General features: G+C 42.7%; 1 protein-coding gene across 1 annotated transcript in view; it reads left to right on the forward strand.

Annotated features, from left to right (window-relative positions):
* LOC124555131 (constitutive coactivator of PPAR-gamma-like protein 1 homolog) overlaps positions 1–23,717 on the forward strand; it is a 217,321-nt gene that overhangs the window by 191,161 nt on the left and 2,443 nt on the right. Inside the window, exon 19 of the mRNA XM_047128943.1 lies at positions 10,024–10,124. Coding sequence (XP_046984899.1) covers positions 10,024–10,124 — 101 coding nt within the window. The remainder of the gene's footprint in view (positions 1–10,023; positions 10,125–23,717) is intronic.

The raw sequence follows: 23,717 nt of genomic DNA on the forward strand, positions 1-23,717 counted from the left end.
CAGTAATTCAGGATTTGACAGGTCTTTGTAAATAGGTTTTATGATATCCATTATTGTTGCTGGGATGGAATGTGTATGGCTGTATGAACTGTTTGAGTACTGGGCATTGTGGTAATTTCACCATGAATCAGGTCCATGAGGGCAAAAGTGGTGTACTGGTTTTTCATCAGTTGACAGTCTGTGGAAGACGGTAGCCCATACTGCCTGTTTCATTTTCATCAAATTCTCAGTATTATTTCTTATGACCATCCCATAATACTGCTGTAGTTCATCAATCATTTTGTCTGTCAACCTGCGTCAAACTTTTTCAACTTCCTCAACCTGGTGCCCATCCTCTCCTGGACATGACCAACACGCTCCAGTTTTGTGATAATCTCCTCACCATAAGGCTGAGTGGTTACTACACTGTTATATGCTTTTTTAGTCTCCATCAGCTAAAAACTTTAGTGTAACACACTCCCCTTTCGTCCACAGATCAAATAAAAATTTCGGTGGCTGCAGAGGCCTCCATACCACCACTTGTTCCTTCATACTTTCTGTCACAGATATGCCAGTCTTCATTCTCTGATTTACTCTTATAACAATGTTTCGTTAAAACCTGGAAATCTATTACCTTCCCAGTATCTACACTGGTCACCATAGCAACAGTATTCTTAGAACTGTAGCCGCAATTCTGCCAAGTGCCATCACAGGCTACTGGTATGTCAGTCATCATTTATTTCAACAGCTTCATTTGTAGCACCCTTCATTGACTCCCATGCAACAGATTCCACAGCAGCTCCAATAAATCCTGCATACTTGTTGATTTTACAAGGTGGATGTGGCATATTCATCACGGCAGACTTTGTTTCTGCTGCAATGTGTCCTTTGCCAATAGCTCTCAATCCATAAAACGACCTAACATTCACTTCAAAATAATTATCTTTACACTTATCAGAATTCCAAAGTGAATGAGTATAATTACAACTGGCACAATTAATGATAAGTTTCCTGGCTAATCCATTAGATACCTCACTGTCTTCATGTAAACTATCTGGCACTCCACATATTTTACAACACTCACATTCACCTATCATTTACATCACTTTCGTTTTGAGAAAACTGTATCACTATGTTTTATTTTAATCTTCGAAGCAGTAATGGGCGTTTCTGTAGATACTGACAGAGTTTACCTGTATTTCATTGTCTGTAAATTCACATGCCACATGCTGAACACAATGTTTCCCTTTATTCAAAAATCTATTACCATGAAACCACGTTTCTTAAAAACACTTTATTTTGGTGTCGTACTTTACTTCTTGAGAGATTTACCAATCTATTTGTCACTTACCCTCGGAAAAACGTTAGCACTTTGACATACAATGCCTGAAATGATAAGATACTGTTTTTGACAGTGCTACCAATGGGTCTTTGGTGTAATTTGTGTTCCAGTCCATTATAATAGCTTCACTCTCTAGTTCCTTATCCAGATACTTAAGTTTGTTGATCCAATACTGACAGAAACGTTTTATAGTCTGTCCTCTGGAGTCGTATATCTTTCACCAGCGCAAAATTCACTCACACTGTTTTGCCAATCATCCCAAGAGCAATATTTCTCCAAAAATAATTTCGTAAATTCTTACAATGATTTACACTAATCTGTAACTTCAGGTGCCCATCCATAAGCATCTTTCTTTAAATAACATCTGACAAAATAAATTTTCTCTCTGTTTCTCCAGCTTATATAAATAATTAAATTTTCTAAGAAAATGCAGTTTATTGTAATGTTTAAAATTATTAAATTTCTTACATCTAATAAAAGTGCTTCATTGGACACATTACATACAGTGTGGTTTACACTCTGACCATTACTAACTTTGTTTTCAATTTTAACAGGTTTAACTTCATATTGTTCTACAGTTTGTTTCACCTCTACAGTTTTTTTTCTCAACAGTGAACATGCATTTGTTTTCTACTTCAATTTTATTATTCAATTCTACTTTCAATTTTCAGTTTGAGATTGTAACTCATTCCAATTTTCAGCACAGACTTTCTTTAGCCATTCAGTGTTTTCCAGCAAGAGCCAGCAACTGCTTGCGTCCTCTTTTCACAATATTTCACAATTTTATCTTTTCTAGCTTCATGTTCTTTGCTAACATTATTTACGTTTACATCTATTTCTTTATCCACTTTTTCTAATTTATTTTCTGGACAAACTTTGACTGAATTTATCTTCTTGGCCAAATTAATAATGTCAACCATCATTTAACTAGTTTATTGTTTAATGTCACTGCCATTTTTATTCTTTCCTACCCTGAAACTGCCAGTGTTATATTCATCATCACTTGAAATCATCTTTAAAGTTATTGACCATTTTTCCATTCATTTTACTCAAAGCATTCACTAACAATTTATTGCTATCAACATATACCTGTCCTTGTCCTATAAGTCTTCTTGTTTATACTTTTGGCTGTATACCTACATCACTTATTACTCCTGCTTCCCTTCCTTGTATCTCATTATCACAGTACATAGTAGGTGGAGATCTGGTCATTTTGTCAATGACTTGACTACCATTTACTTCATCGTATATGTTAGATTCTTCCAATTGCGCTCGAGTGTGATCACAATTTCAATTTTAATTACTACATCTTTTCCCTTGCCAAAATATAGTTCTTGCTCCTGTCCGCAAACATATTGTCAGAGCAAGATCAATTTTAATTTCTGCTGCCCATCCAACAACCTCAAACACATTGTGTTTCACATCCCTGTCACTCATTTTGACAAAATCAGGAACAACACCTTGTAGCAGGAACAGTTTACCAACAACACTTAGTAACAATAACACTTTACCTTAATCACTGTCATCTGTTCGTTACTCCTTCCCATATTCCTATGTCAGTCTACAGCATTTTTTATTGCTGGGCACATGCTGGTTCCTCATCGGGTGCCATGTGTTCAACCATGGTCGCTCAGTCTTGAACTCGTATTGGCAGGAACTATATTCAAGATGGTGGCTACTAAATCAGAGATCTGCATCCTTCTGAGTCACCTTCCATTAGTCAGGTTAATTCTGTCCTTTCTTATTAGGGTCCTGTGTAGTGGTTCTAATCCTTTTCGTGTCGCTATTATGTCATTTGAATTGTCATTTATGCACTACTCACCGTCACTCGCCTTTTTAAACCGCAGTTCTTACATTCGAAGTCACTTTAAATATTGACATCACAGTCAGAAAATGTGTAAGTTCTACCACATGTAATTGTCCTTAAATGCATGAGTTCATTCTAATAGTACCAGGGTAGGACTGTTCCCTCACTCAGAAGCATCACTTGTGAGATGAGATGACCTACCTGCGAAACCTTATTGTTCCCTTTAGTGTGAAGAAAGTTCATTGGACTGCTGAAAACATGTGTTTCAGGAAATATTCCCACAACTTTTAATTAACGTGCCTTTTTCTACATTTATTGGCAGTATATATGACAAAAGACCAGATCCAGTTCTCACAAATAACGATTTTCTCAGGCAGGCCCCTTCCCTGTACTACTAATTATTATGAAATTGAGTTAAGACACAACCATATCATTATTACAGTTAATGTAGGTAGTGGACACACAATTTCTCTTGATATATGACACAAATAAATGAAAGTTCACTTTGATACAATACACAACCAGAGTCAAAATTATTTAGAAGTTAATACCAGTCACTAATTCAGTTTAATATATTAGCTAAATAAGAGCATACACTAAGTGTGCAGATATAAGCTACAGACCTGTACTTACTACACAAACTTCTTACATAGATATTACTACTAAGATTTCTGAGCCCAGACTTTAAAAGAAATGTTAGTATAGATTGGTACGCAAACTGAAATTTATGGGGTGGTGTGGCCTTATGAAGACCAACATAAGAAAAATTTAGTATTTGAGAAACTACATAATGGTCTGAAAAACTGCCAAGTTAGATTTTATAAATTTTTTTCTGAACTGTATGTTAGAGTAATAATTTGGTTTACAGAATAAACAATTAGTAATGTACGTCCTCGATTGTCCTGGACATTTGTTTGTGGAATACCCTTTAACTCCTCAAAATATGTGTCAATCACTTCATTGTCAGTCCTGGCTCTTGCATAGGTGATATTTTTGACGACGCGTTTGGGAGAACATCCTTGTGCCGCTTCATAAATGACGTGGTCCACTCTCTCCCAAGTATGTTTCTATTTCCAAATGTGGGAAGTTTTCTTCCGGTTCGATCTAGATATGATTTCACCGACACAGTGCAAACCAAATTACGTCATTGGGAGACCGTAAGCTGCCATTGCAATGGAATGAGCAACAAACGTATCGTCTTCTTCTTTTGTGAAAGTAGGTTGACTGCCATGCTGTCTTTTAGGTTTGGCTCTCTCTGGGTTTAGGGTGGCCAAACCTTTTATCTCTTTGGTTTTGTTCCACAATGTGTATTGATGAACATTGAACCCAAAAGCAAAAACAAGAACATATAAAACATATATATGGTACAATTCAGAAAAAAAAAACCGCTTTTAAAAGATGTTTAATAGAAAAAAATTGCCAAAAATCTAAATATCATCAGAATTTTAAGAAGGTAGGCTTAAAATTCGCATAAATGTTTCCTTTATCAAGGAAAAATGCCAGAAGTTACACTTCAGTTTAAAAACCCATTTTATGACAGTAAAGTTTGTATACAAAATAGATGAACGTAGGCAACTGCCTAGTGTACATAGCTTTATTTTGCTTCCTATTCAAGCAGAAGAATTTGCTTTAAAATGCCAAACAGATGGTCATCTAAACATCTACTTTAGCCTTATCTAATAAAACATCTACTTCCAGTGTGACAGTGTATGAAAAATTAAAGAATGGCCACTAACCTTTCAGATGCTGCTCGCAGGGTAATTTTCTTTGTTAATACAAATGTAACGGCATTATCTAACGTCTCTGGAGAGTAATTTCTATGGGCCCTTGCACCTAATTTCTTTTTATAAGTCTTCATCTTCCTTTCAGCGCTGCAAAGACAAAAAAACGTGATAAAATTTAACCTCAAACCATGGCGGGGTGACTTTTTGACAAGTTGGTGGGTCACAAAATCACCACACAAAGTGCGTGCATTTCAGTTTTTGTTTCATATGTTCAATAAACGTGGCTTGATTTAGTCAATATTCTAGAGTAATTTGCCCAACAAACAAATGTACATACCTGTTTTAGATGTATCTTTAACAGAAACTTCTCATAATTTACAGTTTCCCTCATTTTACGAAAGTGTAAGTAATAGCATTGGTAAGCAACGGCATCAGAAGGAACTACATGTGTGCAGAAGCTCCACCCAGCTGCCTCTACATGGCGCAGCATGTCTGACAAATGAAATGCATGGTACATCTCTTTCCTGAGATGAGCGGTCACGGTGTGAGATTTAAAATACAAAAACTGGACCCCTTGTCACAAAGTCACTCCGCCAGTCATAGTAGAGTCTGCGTAAGTTGGTCCAGGACAGTTGCAGTGGGCTGGATAAGGCAGTTTTGTGCACTTGCCTCAGCCAGTCACATAACGTGATCACATAACGTGATTATGTAAACATCTCTGTGGTAATCCCCTCCGTATTGTCACAGCTCTGTTAGATGGCTATTGTTTTCACCTGCAGCCATTTCCATTTGGGCTGTGCGGTTGAAAGCTGGCAACATTGTTGGTAGGTGTTGGGTTTCTTTTTACCCAGCCTCAACTGTTGCTCAGTCTTTATCTACTATTACATGCTGTAGTTAAAGAACATCTTCAAGGACTTCACTTTGACAGCAATGACGCAGTGTGGGCGGAGGTGAAGTTGTGGCTCCGTCAACAATATAAAATGTTCTACAGTGTCGGTACCAATAAAATGGTCTCTCTTTGGAAGAAATGTGTTTTGTCACTAGGATGACTATGTTGAGAAATAAATGTGTAGACATGAAGAACAAAAATGTAGAATGTTTATAAAGTGCATGTTACTTAAAAAGCTTTAAGAGTTTTCCCAGAAAAATTCAGAGGCATTGCTTTTCAGCACGCCCTCGTATATATGCACTCCATAAGTAACTAGCTGAAAATTGAAAACTGAGTAGGAACAAAAAGGAATGTAATCGCAGCCAGTGGCATGGTTGCAGCTTGCTAGGTTATAGCTTTAATGCCTATCTTAATGTTACAAATGTGCTTTAAACGTGAATAAATGATGCAAAGCTAGAAACAGTAATGCACAGAGAAGTGAAACATACATATGAAAATTTTTTGTGATGATGTAACTCATCAAAAGGTGAGATTTTTTCCAGTGCTTACATTTGTGTTGTTGAACTCATGATCTTATTGGAAGTGGTTTCTCCTTGGCTGCCTTTTTCATGTAAGCTCTCGTCTAGTTAGAGTTGAATATAGTTACAAATGGAATCCAACTGTGGTGCAGTTTGGTACTTTTCACTCTCAAGAAGAACTGACAGAAGTGACAAAAATGTCTGACAGTTGCTCAGATCTTGAACTCATTGTTCTTAGATTTGTAGTCTTTATACGTCTACCAGTCTGCCATAGAGTGTGAATGTGGTGTTAAGAATTTGAGAGTTACTATGGAATTTCAGAAACGTGGAAATCTTCTTGACCACTTTTCGAATAATGTAATACTACAAAATTTGCTTCAACACATGCATTTATAGAAGCTAAATGTTGATGATCTGCATTTTAAATTTGTTGGCTAGTACATTATCAACTTCACTACAGAAGACACTGGAAAATCTAATTAGTTCTGTTAATTTCATGTGTAAAATTTCAATCTGCCAGTTTATCTTAGTCAACTTATTGCGATTTCTCAATGCAACTTCATTCTTGGGAGAATAATTAGTTTTCACAAGGAACAGTGTATAATGAGAAAAAAAACTGTCAAGTAGAGGTTTTCTCTCCGCTGTCAAATTAGCAGACTACAAGAAAAAAAGCATTTGATTAAGTGTGAAAAAATCTAAAAAACGTTGATAACATTTTTATTACATATAATTATGGTAATTTCAGCACTCTCTCTCTCTCTCTCTCTCTCTCTCTCTCTCTCTCTCTCTCTCTCACACACACACACACACACACACACACTCACACACACACTCACTCCCTATCCCCACCTTACCTCCCCCCACCCACACTCTCTCCCCCCCACCCACACTCTCTCCCCCCCACCCACACTCTCTCCCCCCCCACCCACACTCTCCCCCCCCACCCACACTCTCTCCCCCCCCACCCACACTCTCTCCCCCCCACCCACACTCTCTCCCCCCCACCCACACTCTCTCCCCCCCCACCCACACTCTCTCCCCCCCACCCACACTCTCTCCCCCCCACCCACACTCTCTCCCCCCCACCCACACTCTCTCCCCCCCACCCACACTCTCTCCCCCCCCCACCCCCACACACCCTCTCCCCCCCACCCACACCCTCTCCCCCCCACCCACACCCCTCTCCCCCCCACCCACACCCTCTCCCCCCCACCCACACCCTCTCCCCCCCACCCACACCCTCTCCCCCCCCACCCACACTCTCTCCCCCCCCCACCCACACCCTCTCCCCCCCCCCACCCACACTCTCTTCCCCCCCCCCCCACCCACACTCTCTCTCTCCCCCCCACCCACACTCTCCCTCTCCCCCCCACCCACACTGTCTCTCTCCCCCCCACCCACACTGTCTCTCTCCCCCCCACCCACACTGTCCTCTCTCCCCCCCCACCCACACTGTCTCTCTCCCCCCCCCACCCACACACTGTCTCTCTCCCCCCCCACCCACACACTGTCTCTCTCCCCCCACCCACACACTGTCTCTCTCCCCCCACCCACACACTGTCTCTCTCCCCCCACCCACACACTGTCTCTCTCCCCCCCACCCACACACTGTCTCTCTCCCCCCCACCCACACACTGTCTCTCTCCCCCCCACCCACACACTGTCTCTCTCCCCCCACCCACACACTGTCTCTCTCCCCCCACCCACACACTGTCTCTCTCCCCCCACCCACACACTGTCTCTCTCCCCCCCACCCACACACTGTCTCTCTCCCCCCACCCACACACTGTCTCTCTCCCCCCACCCACACACTGTCTCTCTCCCCCCACCCACACACTGTCTCTCTCCCCCCACCCACACACTGTCTCTCTCCCCCCACCCACACACTGTCTCTCTCCCCCCCACCCACACACTGTCTCTCTCCCCCCACCCACACACTGTCTCTCTCCCCCCCACCCACACACTGTCTCTCTCCCCCCACCCACACACTGTCTCTCTCCCCCCACCCACACACTGTCTCTCTCCCCCCACCCACACACTGTCTCTCGCCCCCCACCCACACACTGTCTCTCGCCCCCCACCCACACACTGTCTCTCTCCCCCCACCCACACACTGTCTCTCGCCCCCCACCCACACACTGTCTCTCGCCCCCCACCCACACACTGTCTCTCGCCCCCCACCCACACACTGTCTCTCGCCCCCCACCCACACACTGTCTCTCGCCCCCCACCCACACACTGTCTCTCTCCCCCCACCCACACACTGTCTCTCTCTCCCCCCCCACCCACACACTCTCTCTCTCCCCCCACCCACACACTCTCTCTCTCCCCCCCACCCACACACTCTCTCTCTCCCCCCACCCACACACTCTCTCTCTCTCCCCCCACCCACACACTCTCTCTCTCCCCCCCACCCACACACTCTCTCTCTCCCCCCACCCACACACTCTCTCTCTCCCCCCCACCCACACACTCTCTGTCCCCCCCACCCACACACTCTCTGTCCCCCCCACCCACACACTCTCTGTCCCCCCTACCCACACACTCTCTGTCCCCCCCACCCACACACTCTCTGTCCCCCCCACCCACACACTCTGTCCCCCCCACCCACACACTCTCTGTCCCCCCCACCCACACACTCTCTGTCCCCCCCACCCACACACTCTCTCCCCCCCCCACCCACACACTCTCTCCCCCCCCCCCCACCCACACACTCTCTCCCCCCCCCCCCACCCACACACCTCTCTCCCCCCCACCCACACACTCTCTCCCCCCCCCACCCACACACTCTCCCCCCCCCCACCCACACACTTCCCTCTCCCCCCCCCCCCCACCCACACACTCTCCCCCCCCACTCACACACGCGCCCCCCCCCCACCCACACTCTCTCCCCCCCCCCACCCACACACTCTCTCCCCCCCACCCACCCACACACACTCTCCTCCCCCCCCACCCACACAATCTCCCCCCCACCCACCCACACGCACCCCCCCCCCAATCCCCCGCACCCCCCCCCCCCCCCCCCCCCCCCCGCACCCACCCACACACACTCTCCCCCCTCTCACCCACCCACACACTCTCTCCCCCCTCTCACCCACCCCCACACCCTCTCCCCCCTCTCACCCACCCCCCCACACCCTCTCCCCCCTCTCACCCACCCCCACACCCTCTCCCCCCTCTCACCCACCCCCACACCCTCTCATATATATATATATATATATATATATAGAGAGAGAGAGAGAGAGAGAGAGAGGTGGAGAGGTGTTGGCGAGCGAGGGTACTCTCTTTCCTCCCATACCCCCCTGACTCCTCCCAATGCCCTCCCGCTGCCCCCTCCCTCTCCTCTCGCACCCCATTCTATATCCCCTCCCAACCCCTCTTTCCCCGTCCATGCTCCTCTGTTCTCCCTTTCTCCCTCTCTCATGCCTCTCTGCCACCCCCCTCCCACCCCTGCATCTCCTTTGCTGCGCACTCTCCCCCATGCCGTGCTGTCCCCTCTCTCTCTCTCTCTCTCTCTCCCTCTCTCTCTCTCTCTCTCTCTCTCTCTCTCTCTCTCTCTCTTCCCCCCCTCCCTCCCTCCCCCCCCCCACCTCCCTCCCTCCTCGACCACTTCCACTTTCTCTCTCTGACCGCTCTATCGCCCTGTGACTTTACACCCTCACTCTCTGATTGTCCCTGCACATGCCCTCACCCATTCCCTACTCATACCATTTAGTTTATTATTTGATATGTTGTATAACTGGTATTGATTTTTTTCCCCTCAGAGTGGTGCGAAGAAAAAGTCTTCAGGCAACAAGAAAGGCACAAGGGATGCTGAAAAAATGGACCTAAGGAACCTTACCCCCCCTGATACACCGGATGATGCGTAAGTTAATGAAACAGTTTTGCTTACAGTTTTTGCAGTAATAGTTTCCTGTTTTGTAACACTAATCATTGTTAATAGCTTGGCTTCAGTAACTTGTGTATGTAGAGAGGGTTAATTTATTGCCACTGCTGATACAAAAAGACACATGAAGAAGTACTTTGAATTTGGGCCTGAATTTCTTTTTTCAATGGAGAAAAGAGAAAATACGTGCAGGAATTCGGGGGGGGGGGGGGGCCAAGTCACTCATAACCCCTGTTACAAGGACCATTTGTTACAGGGTAGAAGGAAAGTAAAAGTGAATGAAAAGTGAAAAGGTGTCACATCATATATAATACATCTGTAAAGACACTGTGCCAGCTTTTGTTCTAACAGGATAGATGGTGTTATATAGTGAGAAGTAAAGATCAGTACAGAATAAAGTGACTAGTGGGAAGAATAATACAATCAGAATGTTGTAATTAACTACAGTAAAATGAGAACATTGACTCACCCAAATAGCTATGCCGCTTTACACTGACACGCTCTGAGAGGAAGACGCTACTAAGGATGTTTAGGAATATGAAACCACACCACACAAAATCTGCAGCAAAAGATACAGTATTTGAGTCATTATATTCTGAAGAAATTGTGTGTAATACGAATTTAGTAAAGGGTCTTGTACTACTGAAGGCTATACTAGAATCACGAGGTGAAACTGCACCATAAACATTTTGGTGCAACAACAGTGGGTTAATACCACTGTTGTTTTTTGTCTCCCTGTGCTAATCAAATAAAATACAATCAAGCACTGTTTCTGGGACAGGGAGATATTCTGGCCCAGGATCGAATCTGCCCGCTCGAGTAAAGCTGAGGGTTGGTGTGCCAGGCGATGTTTTCCCACATCCCACTCTGTCAATACCAGCCTGGTACCCAAGACCAACCCCAGTTATGTGATTCTAAACATTTCAAAAACTTTGAACACTTACACATGAATAACACTATTCACAGTTGCAGTGCACATATTCTGTCTTGGAGGGTATCGGGATCCTGACAGGAAGTACATCTGGCCACCCCTTAAACTAACCCTGCCAAACCCATTAATAATCGTGTCGACGATACACCGATGCAGAACAAAGGCACAAGAGGAAGGAGAATAAAATGAGAGCAGTGGGAACCTGTAGATAATAATTTTAAAAAAAGAGGAAAATCCTGGACTAAATGCAGTATGAAAACAAGGTGAAACCATTACTCACAAAATAGAATAGAATGTTGAGCAGAGGACAGGCACCTGGAAAAGGCTTTAAATTGCTTACCTATTCCACCATGTTTTGGGTGTGAATTCGGAACAGTATTGTATCTTCCTCCAATATTTTGGTTGAAAACTATACGAATATCTTCAACAAGAGTTGATGACAAAACTAAAACCACAGTAATGTGTCAAGTTGTCTAATTCTGTCAGCTGCTTACCTTGAAACTGGCTGTGTGGTTATCAGCTGATAAATACTGTTTTAGATGCATGTGCAAAAAATGATAGAATATTCTATCCACTGGGAAAACTTCAGAAAACAATTGTTTAAGCATTCGAGAGTGAGGGGGGGGGGGGGGGGGGGGGGGGGAGAGAGAGAGAGAGAGTAGAGGGGGAAAGATGATAAAAGTAGTTTGAGCATGGGAGTTTCAGAATGGATGATTATCTTGTAAAGTGCAAGTTCCAATCTCCAGAGATGAATGACACTGGACCAGGTGGGAGGATCCAAATGACCTGTCAGTATAACAGGCATTCTGTGCTATTGTAACATGTTGTAGATCATGTTCAGCAAATGATTATGGATATCTCAAAGACAGACTGTTACTGTGTCCATTCATGTATTCTCAGTGTCGTCGTAGTCATTACTAGGCCACGAATTTTTAAGTAATTACACATTCTTTTCTTTTTCCTCTGTATGTATAAGTATAAATGTTCCCAGATAATTTTCCCAGTATTGATATATTTCATTTTATTGTTACATAATTTTACAATTTCAATATAATTATATTTTTCAGACATTTTAGTTAATGCTATATAAAATTACATATTGACATCTTTTCCCCTTCTTCTTAATAATTCATGCCATCAGGAGGCCACAATATCCGAATCTGACCTTATGTAAAAGTTAAGGACAGGAACTAATTTATCTCTTAAAATCATGTTGTACTTCAATAAAATACAGTTAATTACTCTTTGAGTGGGATTATGAAGGAAGTGATACTTTTCTAAAATTCAGTTCACTGGATCTGACGTCCCCAGATTTCTTTCTGTGGGGAAAGTTGAAGGATACTTGCTATCATGAGCCACCAACAACACCTGACAACATGCGTCAGCGCATTGTCAATGCATGTGCAAACATTACAGAAGGCGAACTACTCGCTGTTGAGAGGAATGTCGTTACACATATTGCCAAATGCACTTAGGTTGACCAACATCATTTTGAGCATTTATTGCATTAATGTGGTATTTACAGGTAATCACGCGGTAACAGCATGCGTTCTCAGAAATGATAAGTTCACAAAGTTACATGTATCACATTGGAACAACCGAAATAAAATGTTCAAACGTACCTACGTTCTGTATTTTAATTTAAAAAACCTACCTATTACCAACTGTTTGTCTAAAATTGTGAGCCATATGTTTGTGACTATTACAGCGCCATCTATCACAAAGCAAAAAAAGTTGTCCAACTAAAACATTCATATTTCTTTACCTACTACACAAATACTTAATAAAAAAATGGGGATACCTGTTTAAAAAAAAACACAATTGATATCTGTTTGACCTATGGCAGCGCCATCTAGCGGGCCAACCATAGTGCCATCTGGTTTTCCCCTTCAAGCTAGACAAGTTTCGTTCTTTGTAGTTTTTTCGTTTGACGTTTATTTCGTGAGATATTTGGCCCGGTCATGATCAATGGACCACCCTGTATAAAGCATTGTAGTAGCCATTATTGTGTGTAGTAAAGGAGTTAATGTGATTGACAGTGGGGAAACCAAAAGATTAGTGGTTCAAAGTTTTCTGACTACTATAGACTTCCACTGATACAGAACTAGTGAGTTCATGAACCAATAAAATTTTGCCAAACAGCTCTTTTTAAGACCTCAGAATTGTGTGTGTTCATGATGCTTCCTTTTGCTTCATAATTATCACCTAAATTAAGATCAAGGATTATGATGGATGGTGCTTTCACTGCTGATGGAAATATATGTCAAGGATTGAATAAGTTGATTGGGTGCTCTATGAAGTCCCAATTTCAGCAACATGTACATAGTATCAACACACAATGAACAAAGCTGTGCAGCCATCTAAGAAGCAAATGTTAGTGATGCAGAAACAAAAGACTCCAAACTCCAGGAATGATTTGTTTTCATAAGTCCTTCACTATGTTTGCTATTTCCTAGTACAAACTTCTTGTGTAAAAGTACTGTGAGCAACAGGTTATTGATGAACTGACATAGAGGAAAGACTATTTCGGTTTTTGGTACCAGGAAGCTCTGAAAAGTGTGCAGTGCTGTACAAGTAACCATCACATACGGATAGGCGTTGACGAAAAATGTGGACATTCACTTAGCAATCTCGTTGTTGGCATACTTGATGCTGGTGAACCCTCAGAGCCATTACTGTTTTCCAACAAAGTGTTGAAAAATCCTAATTATACAACAGTGACTTGTTTTGCTAATGGCAGTCTTAAATTGCTGTGGAATGAGGGATTTCAAGAAGAAAATGTTCTTGTTGTTACGTGTTCAGATGCTGTGATCGTTTGCTGATGGCGACAACTGCCCTATACATGTTCTATGAGCTTTTAATAGAATTCAGCTGTCTGTACCACACACTGAAACATATCGCTGAAGAAATGTTCATCAGCTACCCAGAAATAAACAAAATGATTTTATAAGCCTAGAGAGAGTGTGTCAAAGCACTACTGCTACAAAATCCAGTGTTGTCACATAAGCCTATCCTAATGAGATTCGGTACATGTATTAAAGCTGTCATTTTTTATAATGAATGTTACCCAGCTGTGATTGATTCTTTTCTGAGAGAGTCTTCAGTTTCAGTACCAGTGCCATAAAATGTTTTCACTGAAGCTAAAATCTAAAAGCTCTGGTGTACATCCGTAGCTCGGATTCCTTGTCAGCAGTCTAAAGAAATAAATTCTATCGGGTTGGCTTTGCTTAAATCATTAGAAATTATTTAGAATATCCAGTGTAAGCTGACTGACATTAAAGATAATATCGAGCAGAATGTAGTTAATAAGTTAGACGCGGTTTTGGCAAGGAATGCAATCTACTATCTGCAGTATCTTCAGCGGGGAAGAAGAGTGGACATCTGTTCAGTAATATTTCATGTCCTAAAATTGACACCATCACTGTCCTGTGATTTGGAAAGTTCATTTTCCTCCTACAAAAACATTCTTTCAATTGGTGACATTCTATGATTACAGAGGGTTTGGAGAAGTACCTAGTTGTTCATTGTGCTTAAAAATGAAGGGTGAAGTAGGTCATCTTAATTTCAGTGAGGATGGACATTTTAGTAAACAAACATGACAGAAAATAATGTGCTTTTATTGGACATTGAAAATAAAAAAAAAATTAAGTAATGTGAAGTGCACCTTTTTAATGTAGTCTTCGTGGTTTTTGGTTTGTTCAAGTGCATACTCAGATTGTGTAGTAGACTGTGGTACAATTCAGATGTTGTTTTACATTACAGATGTTGTTTTACATTACATATTTATATATTATATTATATTTTTATTACATATTTGACCCACTTTCATTATATGAATATGTAAAAAAAATTGCGTGTTGATACTACATAAAAATCCAGTCTCTAGTCATGAATATGTAGCTTCCCTAGCAATGAACACTTCAGCTGTCAGTTGGTAAATCATGTGAATGACTTAACATGTAGCCCTGCCTTTAATGCTGTATGGGGTGTGTTTTAGAGCAGAATCTGTTTTAGTGTTAGGATTCTTATGGGATGGTGGTATGGGAACATAAAAGGGTTTGGCAAGGATACTGTGAATGTTAGGTCAGTTTGAGGCATCTTTGGTTTTGAGAGGATATTGGGGCGGGGTCATCTCGTTTGTGGCTGCTAATGACAGTCCAAAATCAAAACAAAAACATACAAATTGAAGACAGCATTTCCAGAATGTAGTCGGTGAGAAACTAATTTCAGTTCTGTAGTCGTCCATGGCCAGGTACAATGTGTTACGTTATACTCTCATTTGGTACACACCAACTACTAGCTGCATCAAGAAAAATTAACCTCAAGTCCATATGTTACAGTGTAACCTTCTGAAGGTCGATAAATAACTGCTGTGGTTTTCAGGCATAAGCCTAGTGAAGCACTGTGGTGTCAAACCAGTCAGCATTGACTTGAGGACAGTTTTTTATTTTTACTGTAAAAATAGAGCAACTCTGGTAATGTGCTGGATCCTAAATCTGAAAATGATGGTACATACACTGAAGCGCCAAAGAAACTGGTATGGGCATGTGTTTTCAAACACGGAGCTGTGTAAACAGGCAGAATACAGAGCTGTGGTCAGCAATCCTTTTATAAGACAAGTGTCTGGCGTAGTTGTTAGATCGGTTACTGCTGCAACAATGGCAGGTAGTCAAGATTTAAGCGAGTTTGAACGTGGTATTATAGTCGGTGCACAAACGAAGGGACACAGCATCTCCGAGGTAGCAGTGAAATGGGAGTTTTCCCGTACGACCATTTCACAAGTTTATCATGAATATCAGGAATCTGGTAAGACATCAAATCTCTGACATCATTGTGGCCAGGAAAAGATCCTGCAAGAATGGGACCAATGACAACTGAAGATAATCGTTCAACATCACAGATGTGCAACCCTTCCGCAAATTGCTGCAGATTTTAAGATTTCAATGCTGGGCCATCAGCAAGTGTCAGAGTGCGAACCATTCAATGAAACATCATCAGTATGGACTTTGGAGCCGAAGGCCCAATCATGAACCCTTGCTGACTGCACGACACAAAGCTTTACTCTTCGCCAGGGTCCCTGAACACTGACATTGGACTGTTGATGACTGGAAACGTGTTGCCTCATTTCAAATTGTATCGAGTGGATGGATATGTGCGGGTATGGAGACAACCTCATGAATCCATGGATCCTGCATATCAGCAGGGCACTGTTCAAACTGGTGGAGGCTCTGTAATGGTGTGGAACGTGTGCAGTTAAAGTAATGTGGGACTCCCGATACATTTAGATAAGACTCTGACAGGTGATATGTATTTAAGCATCCTGTCTGATCACATGAATCCATTCTTGTCCATTGTGTATTCAGACAGATTTGGGCAATTCCAGCCGGACAATGTGACACCCCACACGTCCAGAAATGCTACAGAGTGGTTCCAGGGACACTCTTCTGAGTTTAAGCACTTCTGCTGGCCACAAAACTCCCCAGATATGATGATTATTGGCAGGATTTACAGACAGACCTGCAGGATTAATCTGTCAATTCCCACCAGCCCTACTTCGGACATTAGTAGAGTCCATGCCACATTGTGTTGCAGTACTTCTGCATGCTCACGGGTTCCCTACACAATATTAGGCAGGTGTACCAGTTTCCTTGGCTCTTCAGTGTGCTTTTGAAAGATGCATTGAAAATAAATTTGAACTGCTTTACTTGTGGAATTCAAGACTGGAAAATTTGTTTGTCATTGATTATAATGATGTAATACAGTAAATTAAGTCTATTTTATTCTTCAAGACTATCTGATTCATTTCACTCTTTATGTTTGAAACCTTTGTTACTAAGGTCTGTGTGCATGTACGTGCAAGGATAAGTAGCTGGTGATGCTGGATCCTTTCAGTAGTGCTTTAATTTTATAGTTTGTTATGTACTTAAATCTAATTTGCAGTTGCATGAGAGAACTATATCTTGTGATACTTGCATTGTTCACCCTTTCATAAAATTTTATTTACACGCATGAGGAGAACACAGTAAGTATCATAACCTGATTCCCCAGAAACTTCACTCAGTGGAAGAGGAGTCAAAATAAGCACACGTATTTTGGCTTATCCGTAGATAATCGACCATTTCTGAGAAAATGGTCAAAGTTTTCTGGGTACTTCATGTGCATTTTAGCAGCTTTAAATGTTCAGCTGAAGGGGTGGCGCAGTGGCTAGCATCACAGCTTCACACTTTTGCAGCTTGTGTTCAAAACCTGATTATTGCTTTCATTTTTGTCTTTTATTTATCTACCCATGTCTGTAGAAGATTACGTCTCATATGTTTTCGAATGTATATTGAAATAGTTATCCCTATTTGTCTACTAATTGTGTGTATGGTGAATGAATTTTTAAAAAAGTAAATAAAAACAATAAATGAATGAGAAAATTATGTGGAAATTTGTTTGGTGAAATTCCTGTAATGTATCTTGATTTATAATCAGTTGCAAGTGCCAGTTTTCGTTAAAAGTGATCCATTATGCATGATTTGTCGCAAAATTGTTGCCAATGACTAAAGAGTGAAATCTTCACCGGTGGTAATGATGTTTCTTTCTCGAGTGAGTTACACACAAAGAAATGTGTCTGTGGCAAACATGCCTACGGGAGCTGCTCATGTTCTTTGGACTTCCTAGCTTTTGAATGTTGTTAAAATTTAAAGGACTGTAACCCTTGAAAATACCACACACACACACACACACACACACACACAAACATATTATATAGTAAATGTATGATGTGGAATCCAGTGGTAATTTTATAATTAATGCACTGAGGTAACAAGAGTAATGGGATACCTCCTAATATCACAGCTCAGTGTATTTTCAGCTATTCTACCTCTGTAGCTGTACTAATTGCGAAAGTGTTGACAGTGCAGGATTTGTGCATGAACGTTCTTCTCAATCATGTCCCATAAATGTTCAGTGGAGTTCGTGTTGGAAGATCTGGTGAAAACAAGTAATTGTCTGGAATGTTCTTCAAATCAGTCATGAAAAATTGTGGCCCGGTGACTTGGTGCATTGTCATCAAGTTCATGAATGGCTGCAGATGGTCTCCAAGTAGCCGAACAGAATCATTTCCAGTCAATGATCAGTTCAGTTGTACCAGAGGACCCAATCCATTACATGTAAACACAGTCCACACCATTATGGAGCCACCACCAGCTGCATAGTGCCTCGTTGACAACTTGAGTCCGCCGGCCGTAGTGGCAGTGCGGTTCTAGGCACTACAGTCTGGAGCCGAGTGACCACTACGGTCGCAGGTTTGAATCCTGCCTCTGGCATGGATGTGTGTGATGTCCTTAGGTTAGTTAGGTTTAACTAATTCTAAGTTCTAGGCGACTTATGACCTCAGAAGTTAAGTCGCGTAGTGCTCAGAGCCATTTGAACAACTTGAGTCCATAGCTTGTGGGATCTGCACCACACTCAAACCCTTTCAGCAGCTCATACCAACAGAAATCGGGACTCGTCTGACCAGGCCATGGTTTTCCAGTCATGTAGGATCCAATCGATATGGTCACGAGCCCAGGAGAGGCATTGCAGATGATGTCAAGTACTGTTAGCAAAGGCACTCACATTGGTCGTCTGCTGTCGTAGCCCATTAATGCCAAATTCATCACACTGTCCTAATGGAAATGTTTGTTGTATGTCCCACGTCGATTTCTATGGTTATTTCATGCAGTGATGCCTGACCATTAGCACTAACAACTCTATGCCAACACCGTTGCTCTCAGTCACCAAGTGAAGGCCGTCGGTCACAGCGTTGTCCATGCTGGAGGAATTTGGTATTCTTGACACACTCTTGACACTGTGGGTCTCTGAATATTGAATTCCCTAATGATTTCTGAAATGAAATGTCCCATTCTGCATTTGAAGTCCATTGATTCCCATTGTGTGGCCACAATAACATTGGAAAGCTTTTCCTATGAATCATCGGAGTACAAATGACAGCTCCACCAGCTCACTGCCATTTTATACCTCGTGTATGGGATAATACTGCCATCTGTATATGTGCATATCTCTCTCTCATATCTTTTGTCACCTCAGTGTGTAACACTCTTGTATCCCCTAACTTGATAAGAAACATTCCTCTAGTAACCTTCTGTGGACATGGATAGATAAATGAAAAATAAATGAATAAAATTAAAGAAATGAAAACAGTAATAGAGTTTAGAACACAGGATGCCAAAGTGAGAATCCGCAGCGCTAAATTTGACCATTGTTTTCTCAGAAACGGCAAATTTCTACAGAAAGCCAAGGCACATGTTCACTTATTTTGACTCTCTCTCTCTCTCTCTCTCTCTCTCTCTCTTTTTTTTTCCAATGATCAAAGCTTCTGGGAAACTTGCTTACAGTAGTTACTATGTTCTCATCGTCATGTGTAACCACCATGTGTTAATGTCATCCTGCATTTAGTTTTTTTCCCACCCCCCTGTTTACTTCCAAAGACCATAATTCAAGTTACTGCTGTTATAAAGCCATAACACATAATAAAAATTTAACTAACTGAATTACTGTTTCCTATAATTTCCACAAGTTGAATTTTCAGCTCATATTCAAGCAGTCATTACTAAATGCAACATCTCCCTCTCCACCCCCCCCCCCCCTCCTTCTGCTGGCCCCCCAAGATGTATGACTTACACATTTAAGGATGTGCAAAACCTTGAGGCATCTTAGCTTCAGTTCTTTAAGGTGTGGCAACCATGTTAGCCTCTCATCAGAAGTGAAGCCCAGGTATTTCACCATTTCCTGAAAAGTGAGAACAGTTTCCTCCAGATCAAAAACAGGTGAATTAAAAAGAACGCAGGAGTGATGAAAATCAGCACACAGTTATCTCCAAAGGTAATTTAAAACCTGTGGTGTTGACCACTCCCGCAGCTGCCTGATCATCAAATTCCATTGCCGATTAGGTGTTACAAGTTTGGAGGAAGGTGAAGAAGTTGTACAGAAGGGACATTGTACAGGACACCTTACTGTGGACATCAAATTGTTGATCATTTCGGTGAGCACCATTACTCTTCAAACAGTCCCTTGAGGGACATCGTTCTGCGCAAAACGGTCAGACTGACCATTCCCGACACACTACAAAACATACACTACTGGCCATTAAAATTGCTACACCAAGAAGAAATCCAGATGATAAACGGGTATTCATTGGACAAATATATTATACTAGAACTGACATGTGATTACATATTCACGCAGTTTGGGTGCATAGATCCTGAGAAATCAGTACCCGGAACAACCACCTCTTGCAGTAATAACGGCCTTGATATGCCTGGGCATTGAGTCAAACAGAGCTTGGATGGCTTATACAGGTATAGCTCTGCCCATGCAGCTTCAACACGATACCACAGTTCATCAAGATTAGTGACTGGCATATTGTGACTAGCCAGTTGCTCGGCCGCCATTGACCAGACATTTTCAGTTGGTGAAAGATATGGAGAAAGTGCTGGCCAGGGCAGCAGTCGAACATTTTCTGTATCCAGAAAGGCCCGTACAGGGTCTGCAACATGTGGTCATGCATTATCCTGCTGAAATGTAGGGTTTCTCAGGGATCGAATGGAGGGTAGAGCCACGGGTCGTAACACACCTGAAATGTAACGTCCACTGTTCAAAGTGCCGTCAATGCGAACAAGAGGTGACCGAGACGTGTAACCAATGGTACCCCATACCATCACGCTGGGTGATACGCCAGTATGGCTTCCAATGTGCGTTCACCACAATGTCACCAAACACAGATGCGACCATCATGATGCTGTAAACAGAACCTAGATTCATCCAAAAATTTGAAGTTTTGTCATTCGTGCACCCAGGTTCGTCATTGAGCTCACCATCGCAGGCGCTCCTGTCTGTAATGCAGCATCAAGGGTAACCGCAGCCATGGTCTCAGAGCTCACAGTCCATGCTGCTGCAAACGTCGTCGAACTGTTCGTGCAGATGGTTGTTGTCTTACAAACGTCCCCATCTGTTGACTCATGGATCGAGACGTGGCTTGGTTCAAATGGCTCTGAGCACTATGCGACTTAACTTCTGAGGTCATCAGTCGCCTAGAACTTAGAACTAATTAAACCTAAGGACATCACACACATCCATCCCCGAGCAGGATTCGAACCTGCGACCATAGCGGTCGCTCGGTTCCAGACTGTAGCGCCTAGAACCGCACGGCCACTCCGGCCGGCGAGACGTGGCTGCACGATCCGTTACAGCCATGCGGATAAGATGCCTGTCATCTCGACTGCTACTGATACAAGGCCGTTGGGATCCAGTACGGCGTTCCGTATTACCCCCCTGAACCCACCGATTCCATGTTGTGCTAACAGTCACTGGATCTCGACCAACGCGAGCAGCAATGTCGCGATACGATTAACCGCAATCGCGATAGGCTACAATCCGACCTTTATCAAAGTCGGAAATGTGATGGTACGTATTTCTCCTCCTTAAACGAGGCATCACAACAGCGTTTCACCAGGCAACTTTCCTCATGTCAGCACGTTGTAGGTGTCGCCACCGGTGCGTACCTTGTGTGAATGCTCTGAAAAGATAATCATTTGAGTATCGCAGCATCTTCTTCCTGTCGGTTAAATTTCGCGTCTGTAGCATGTCGTCTTTGTGGTGTAGCGATTTTAATGGCCAGTAGTGTATCCATCTGATAGGAAGAACTGTATGAATGTGGGAAGACATGCATGGAAAACCAGCTCATAGAGCTATAAAAAAATTTTATGCCTTCAGGCAGTACCATAGGCCTTGTCTAAATCGAAGAATACACCAACAAGGTGTTGCTTATGGAGGAAACCTTGTTGAATCGCCACTTCGATCAAGATCGGGCTATTGACTGTGTAGCAAAACCACCTGAACCCACAGTGGGAGCAACTGAGGACTGACCTGGTTTCAAGAACTCACACTCAGTGGTGATTGATCATACACTTCATTGTCCTTCCTACAGAGCTTGTGTATGTGACCACACCCTTGCTTGATTTGAGATAGTTATGTAACTCAAGAAGTAGGTCAAAGTCACTCAGTTTTTATGATTTCTTAAAAACGAATGGGTTTAGTTTGATCTTTCCCTGGTTTAAAGTCGAGATTAAAATAGATTCTTTCCACGAGTTGGGAAAGTCGCCTTTCATCCCAATTGCATTAAAGAGCTGGAGGAGGACCTCCTTTGCTACGGCTTCAGTTGTTTCAGTATACTGTACATTATTATGTTGTGATCAGGCACAGTACCATGAGATACTGATAGTGCAGAATCCATCTCCCAAAGAGAGGGAGTCTGGTTGTATTCCTCCATGTTAGTGGAATGTAAATCGAAACCAACGCTCTGCTGTGTGTCGTCATAATGACAGCTGCTAGGACAGTTGTTAGTTTTGCCTGAAGTGCTCCTAATGGCTTCCCATACTTGACTTGCAGGTGTGGGCCTATTGATGGAGTTCAGGAACTTGTTACAAGACCTCTGCTTGCTCTCACAAATTATTTTCCATGCCTTTGCCCTCACCACTTGAAAGGTTGCAAGATTTGCATCTAGAGGGCACTGATTGAATCTTAGCACAGCTGTTCTCCTGCCCCTGATGGCAGAACAACATTCACCATTCCACCAAGGGACAGACTGCCTTCTATGTGTTAAATGTTTCCTGGGGAGGGACATCAGTGGCTTGATGAATCACAGCTGTAATATGATCCTGTGCTGGTCACCTCCTTAGTGATCGAAAATAGCTAACTGCTTGTATACCATCCATTTAGCCTTTCTTAAGAGCCATCTCGGCTGCTTCCTTTTTTGAGCTGCTCCATCTGGCAGGTGGGGAAGTGGTTGCTGCCCTCAAGGTTGTCCACTTTCCACTTAGTGGTATTGGTAAGGTCGGGCAAACAGAGAGAGAGGTCTGTTGTTTTAGACGAACCTGTAGTGGTGCTGAAGTGCGTAGCATGACCCACGTTCATAAATATGATGTATGCAGTTTGTGAGAGATCCTTGAAAATCCAACTACTGGGGCAAGTGATGTTGGATCCTCATAGTGCACTGTGCACATTAGAGTCTATTAAAATAATAGAGAGATGGGGCAGTTCAGCAATAAGCTGCATGAGGATCTCACTGTCAATTTTCTCATGGGATGGGAGGTGCACAGAGCACACCGTGACATTAGCATGGGCTATTATCCTAACAGCAACTGCTTATGCGTTGTAGTTAAAGGCACAAGTGAGGAGTGGAATGTGTCCTTGATGAGCATAGTTACCCCACCTTTCACTCTATCACAGTAAGATCAACATTCCTGTGGAGGTGATATCCACCAAGTGCAGGGATGTCGGTAGCTTTAAAATGCCACTCTTGAAGACATTGGCAGATAGATCTGTCCTGGAGGAGGAATCTAAGTTCCTTCAGATGGGTCCTCCATCCATTCATATTCCATTGGAGCATGGGAGCCATTTCAGTTGTGTGGTTTTAATTTACCTATATATTTGTGTCAGGATCGTGAGACACTTGCACGAGTCAGAAGGAGTGGAGGGGCTGTTAGGATCTGTTCATCAAGTACGTAATTCCAGGATGTTCTCCTCATCAGTGAGATGTGACAGAGTGACATCTGACAGCACCTGGGACAGCTTCTGAATCAAATGTTGTGGCTCTT

This window comes from Schistocerca americana, chromosome X (genome assembly GCF_021461395.2).
Source record: "Schistocerca americana isolate TAMUIC-IGC-003095 chromosome X, iqSchAmer2.1, whole genome shotgun sequence".
NCBI lineage: Eukaryota > Metazoa > Arthropoda > Insecta > Orthoptera > Acrididae > Schistocerca > Schistocerca americana.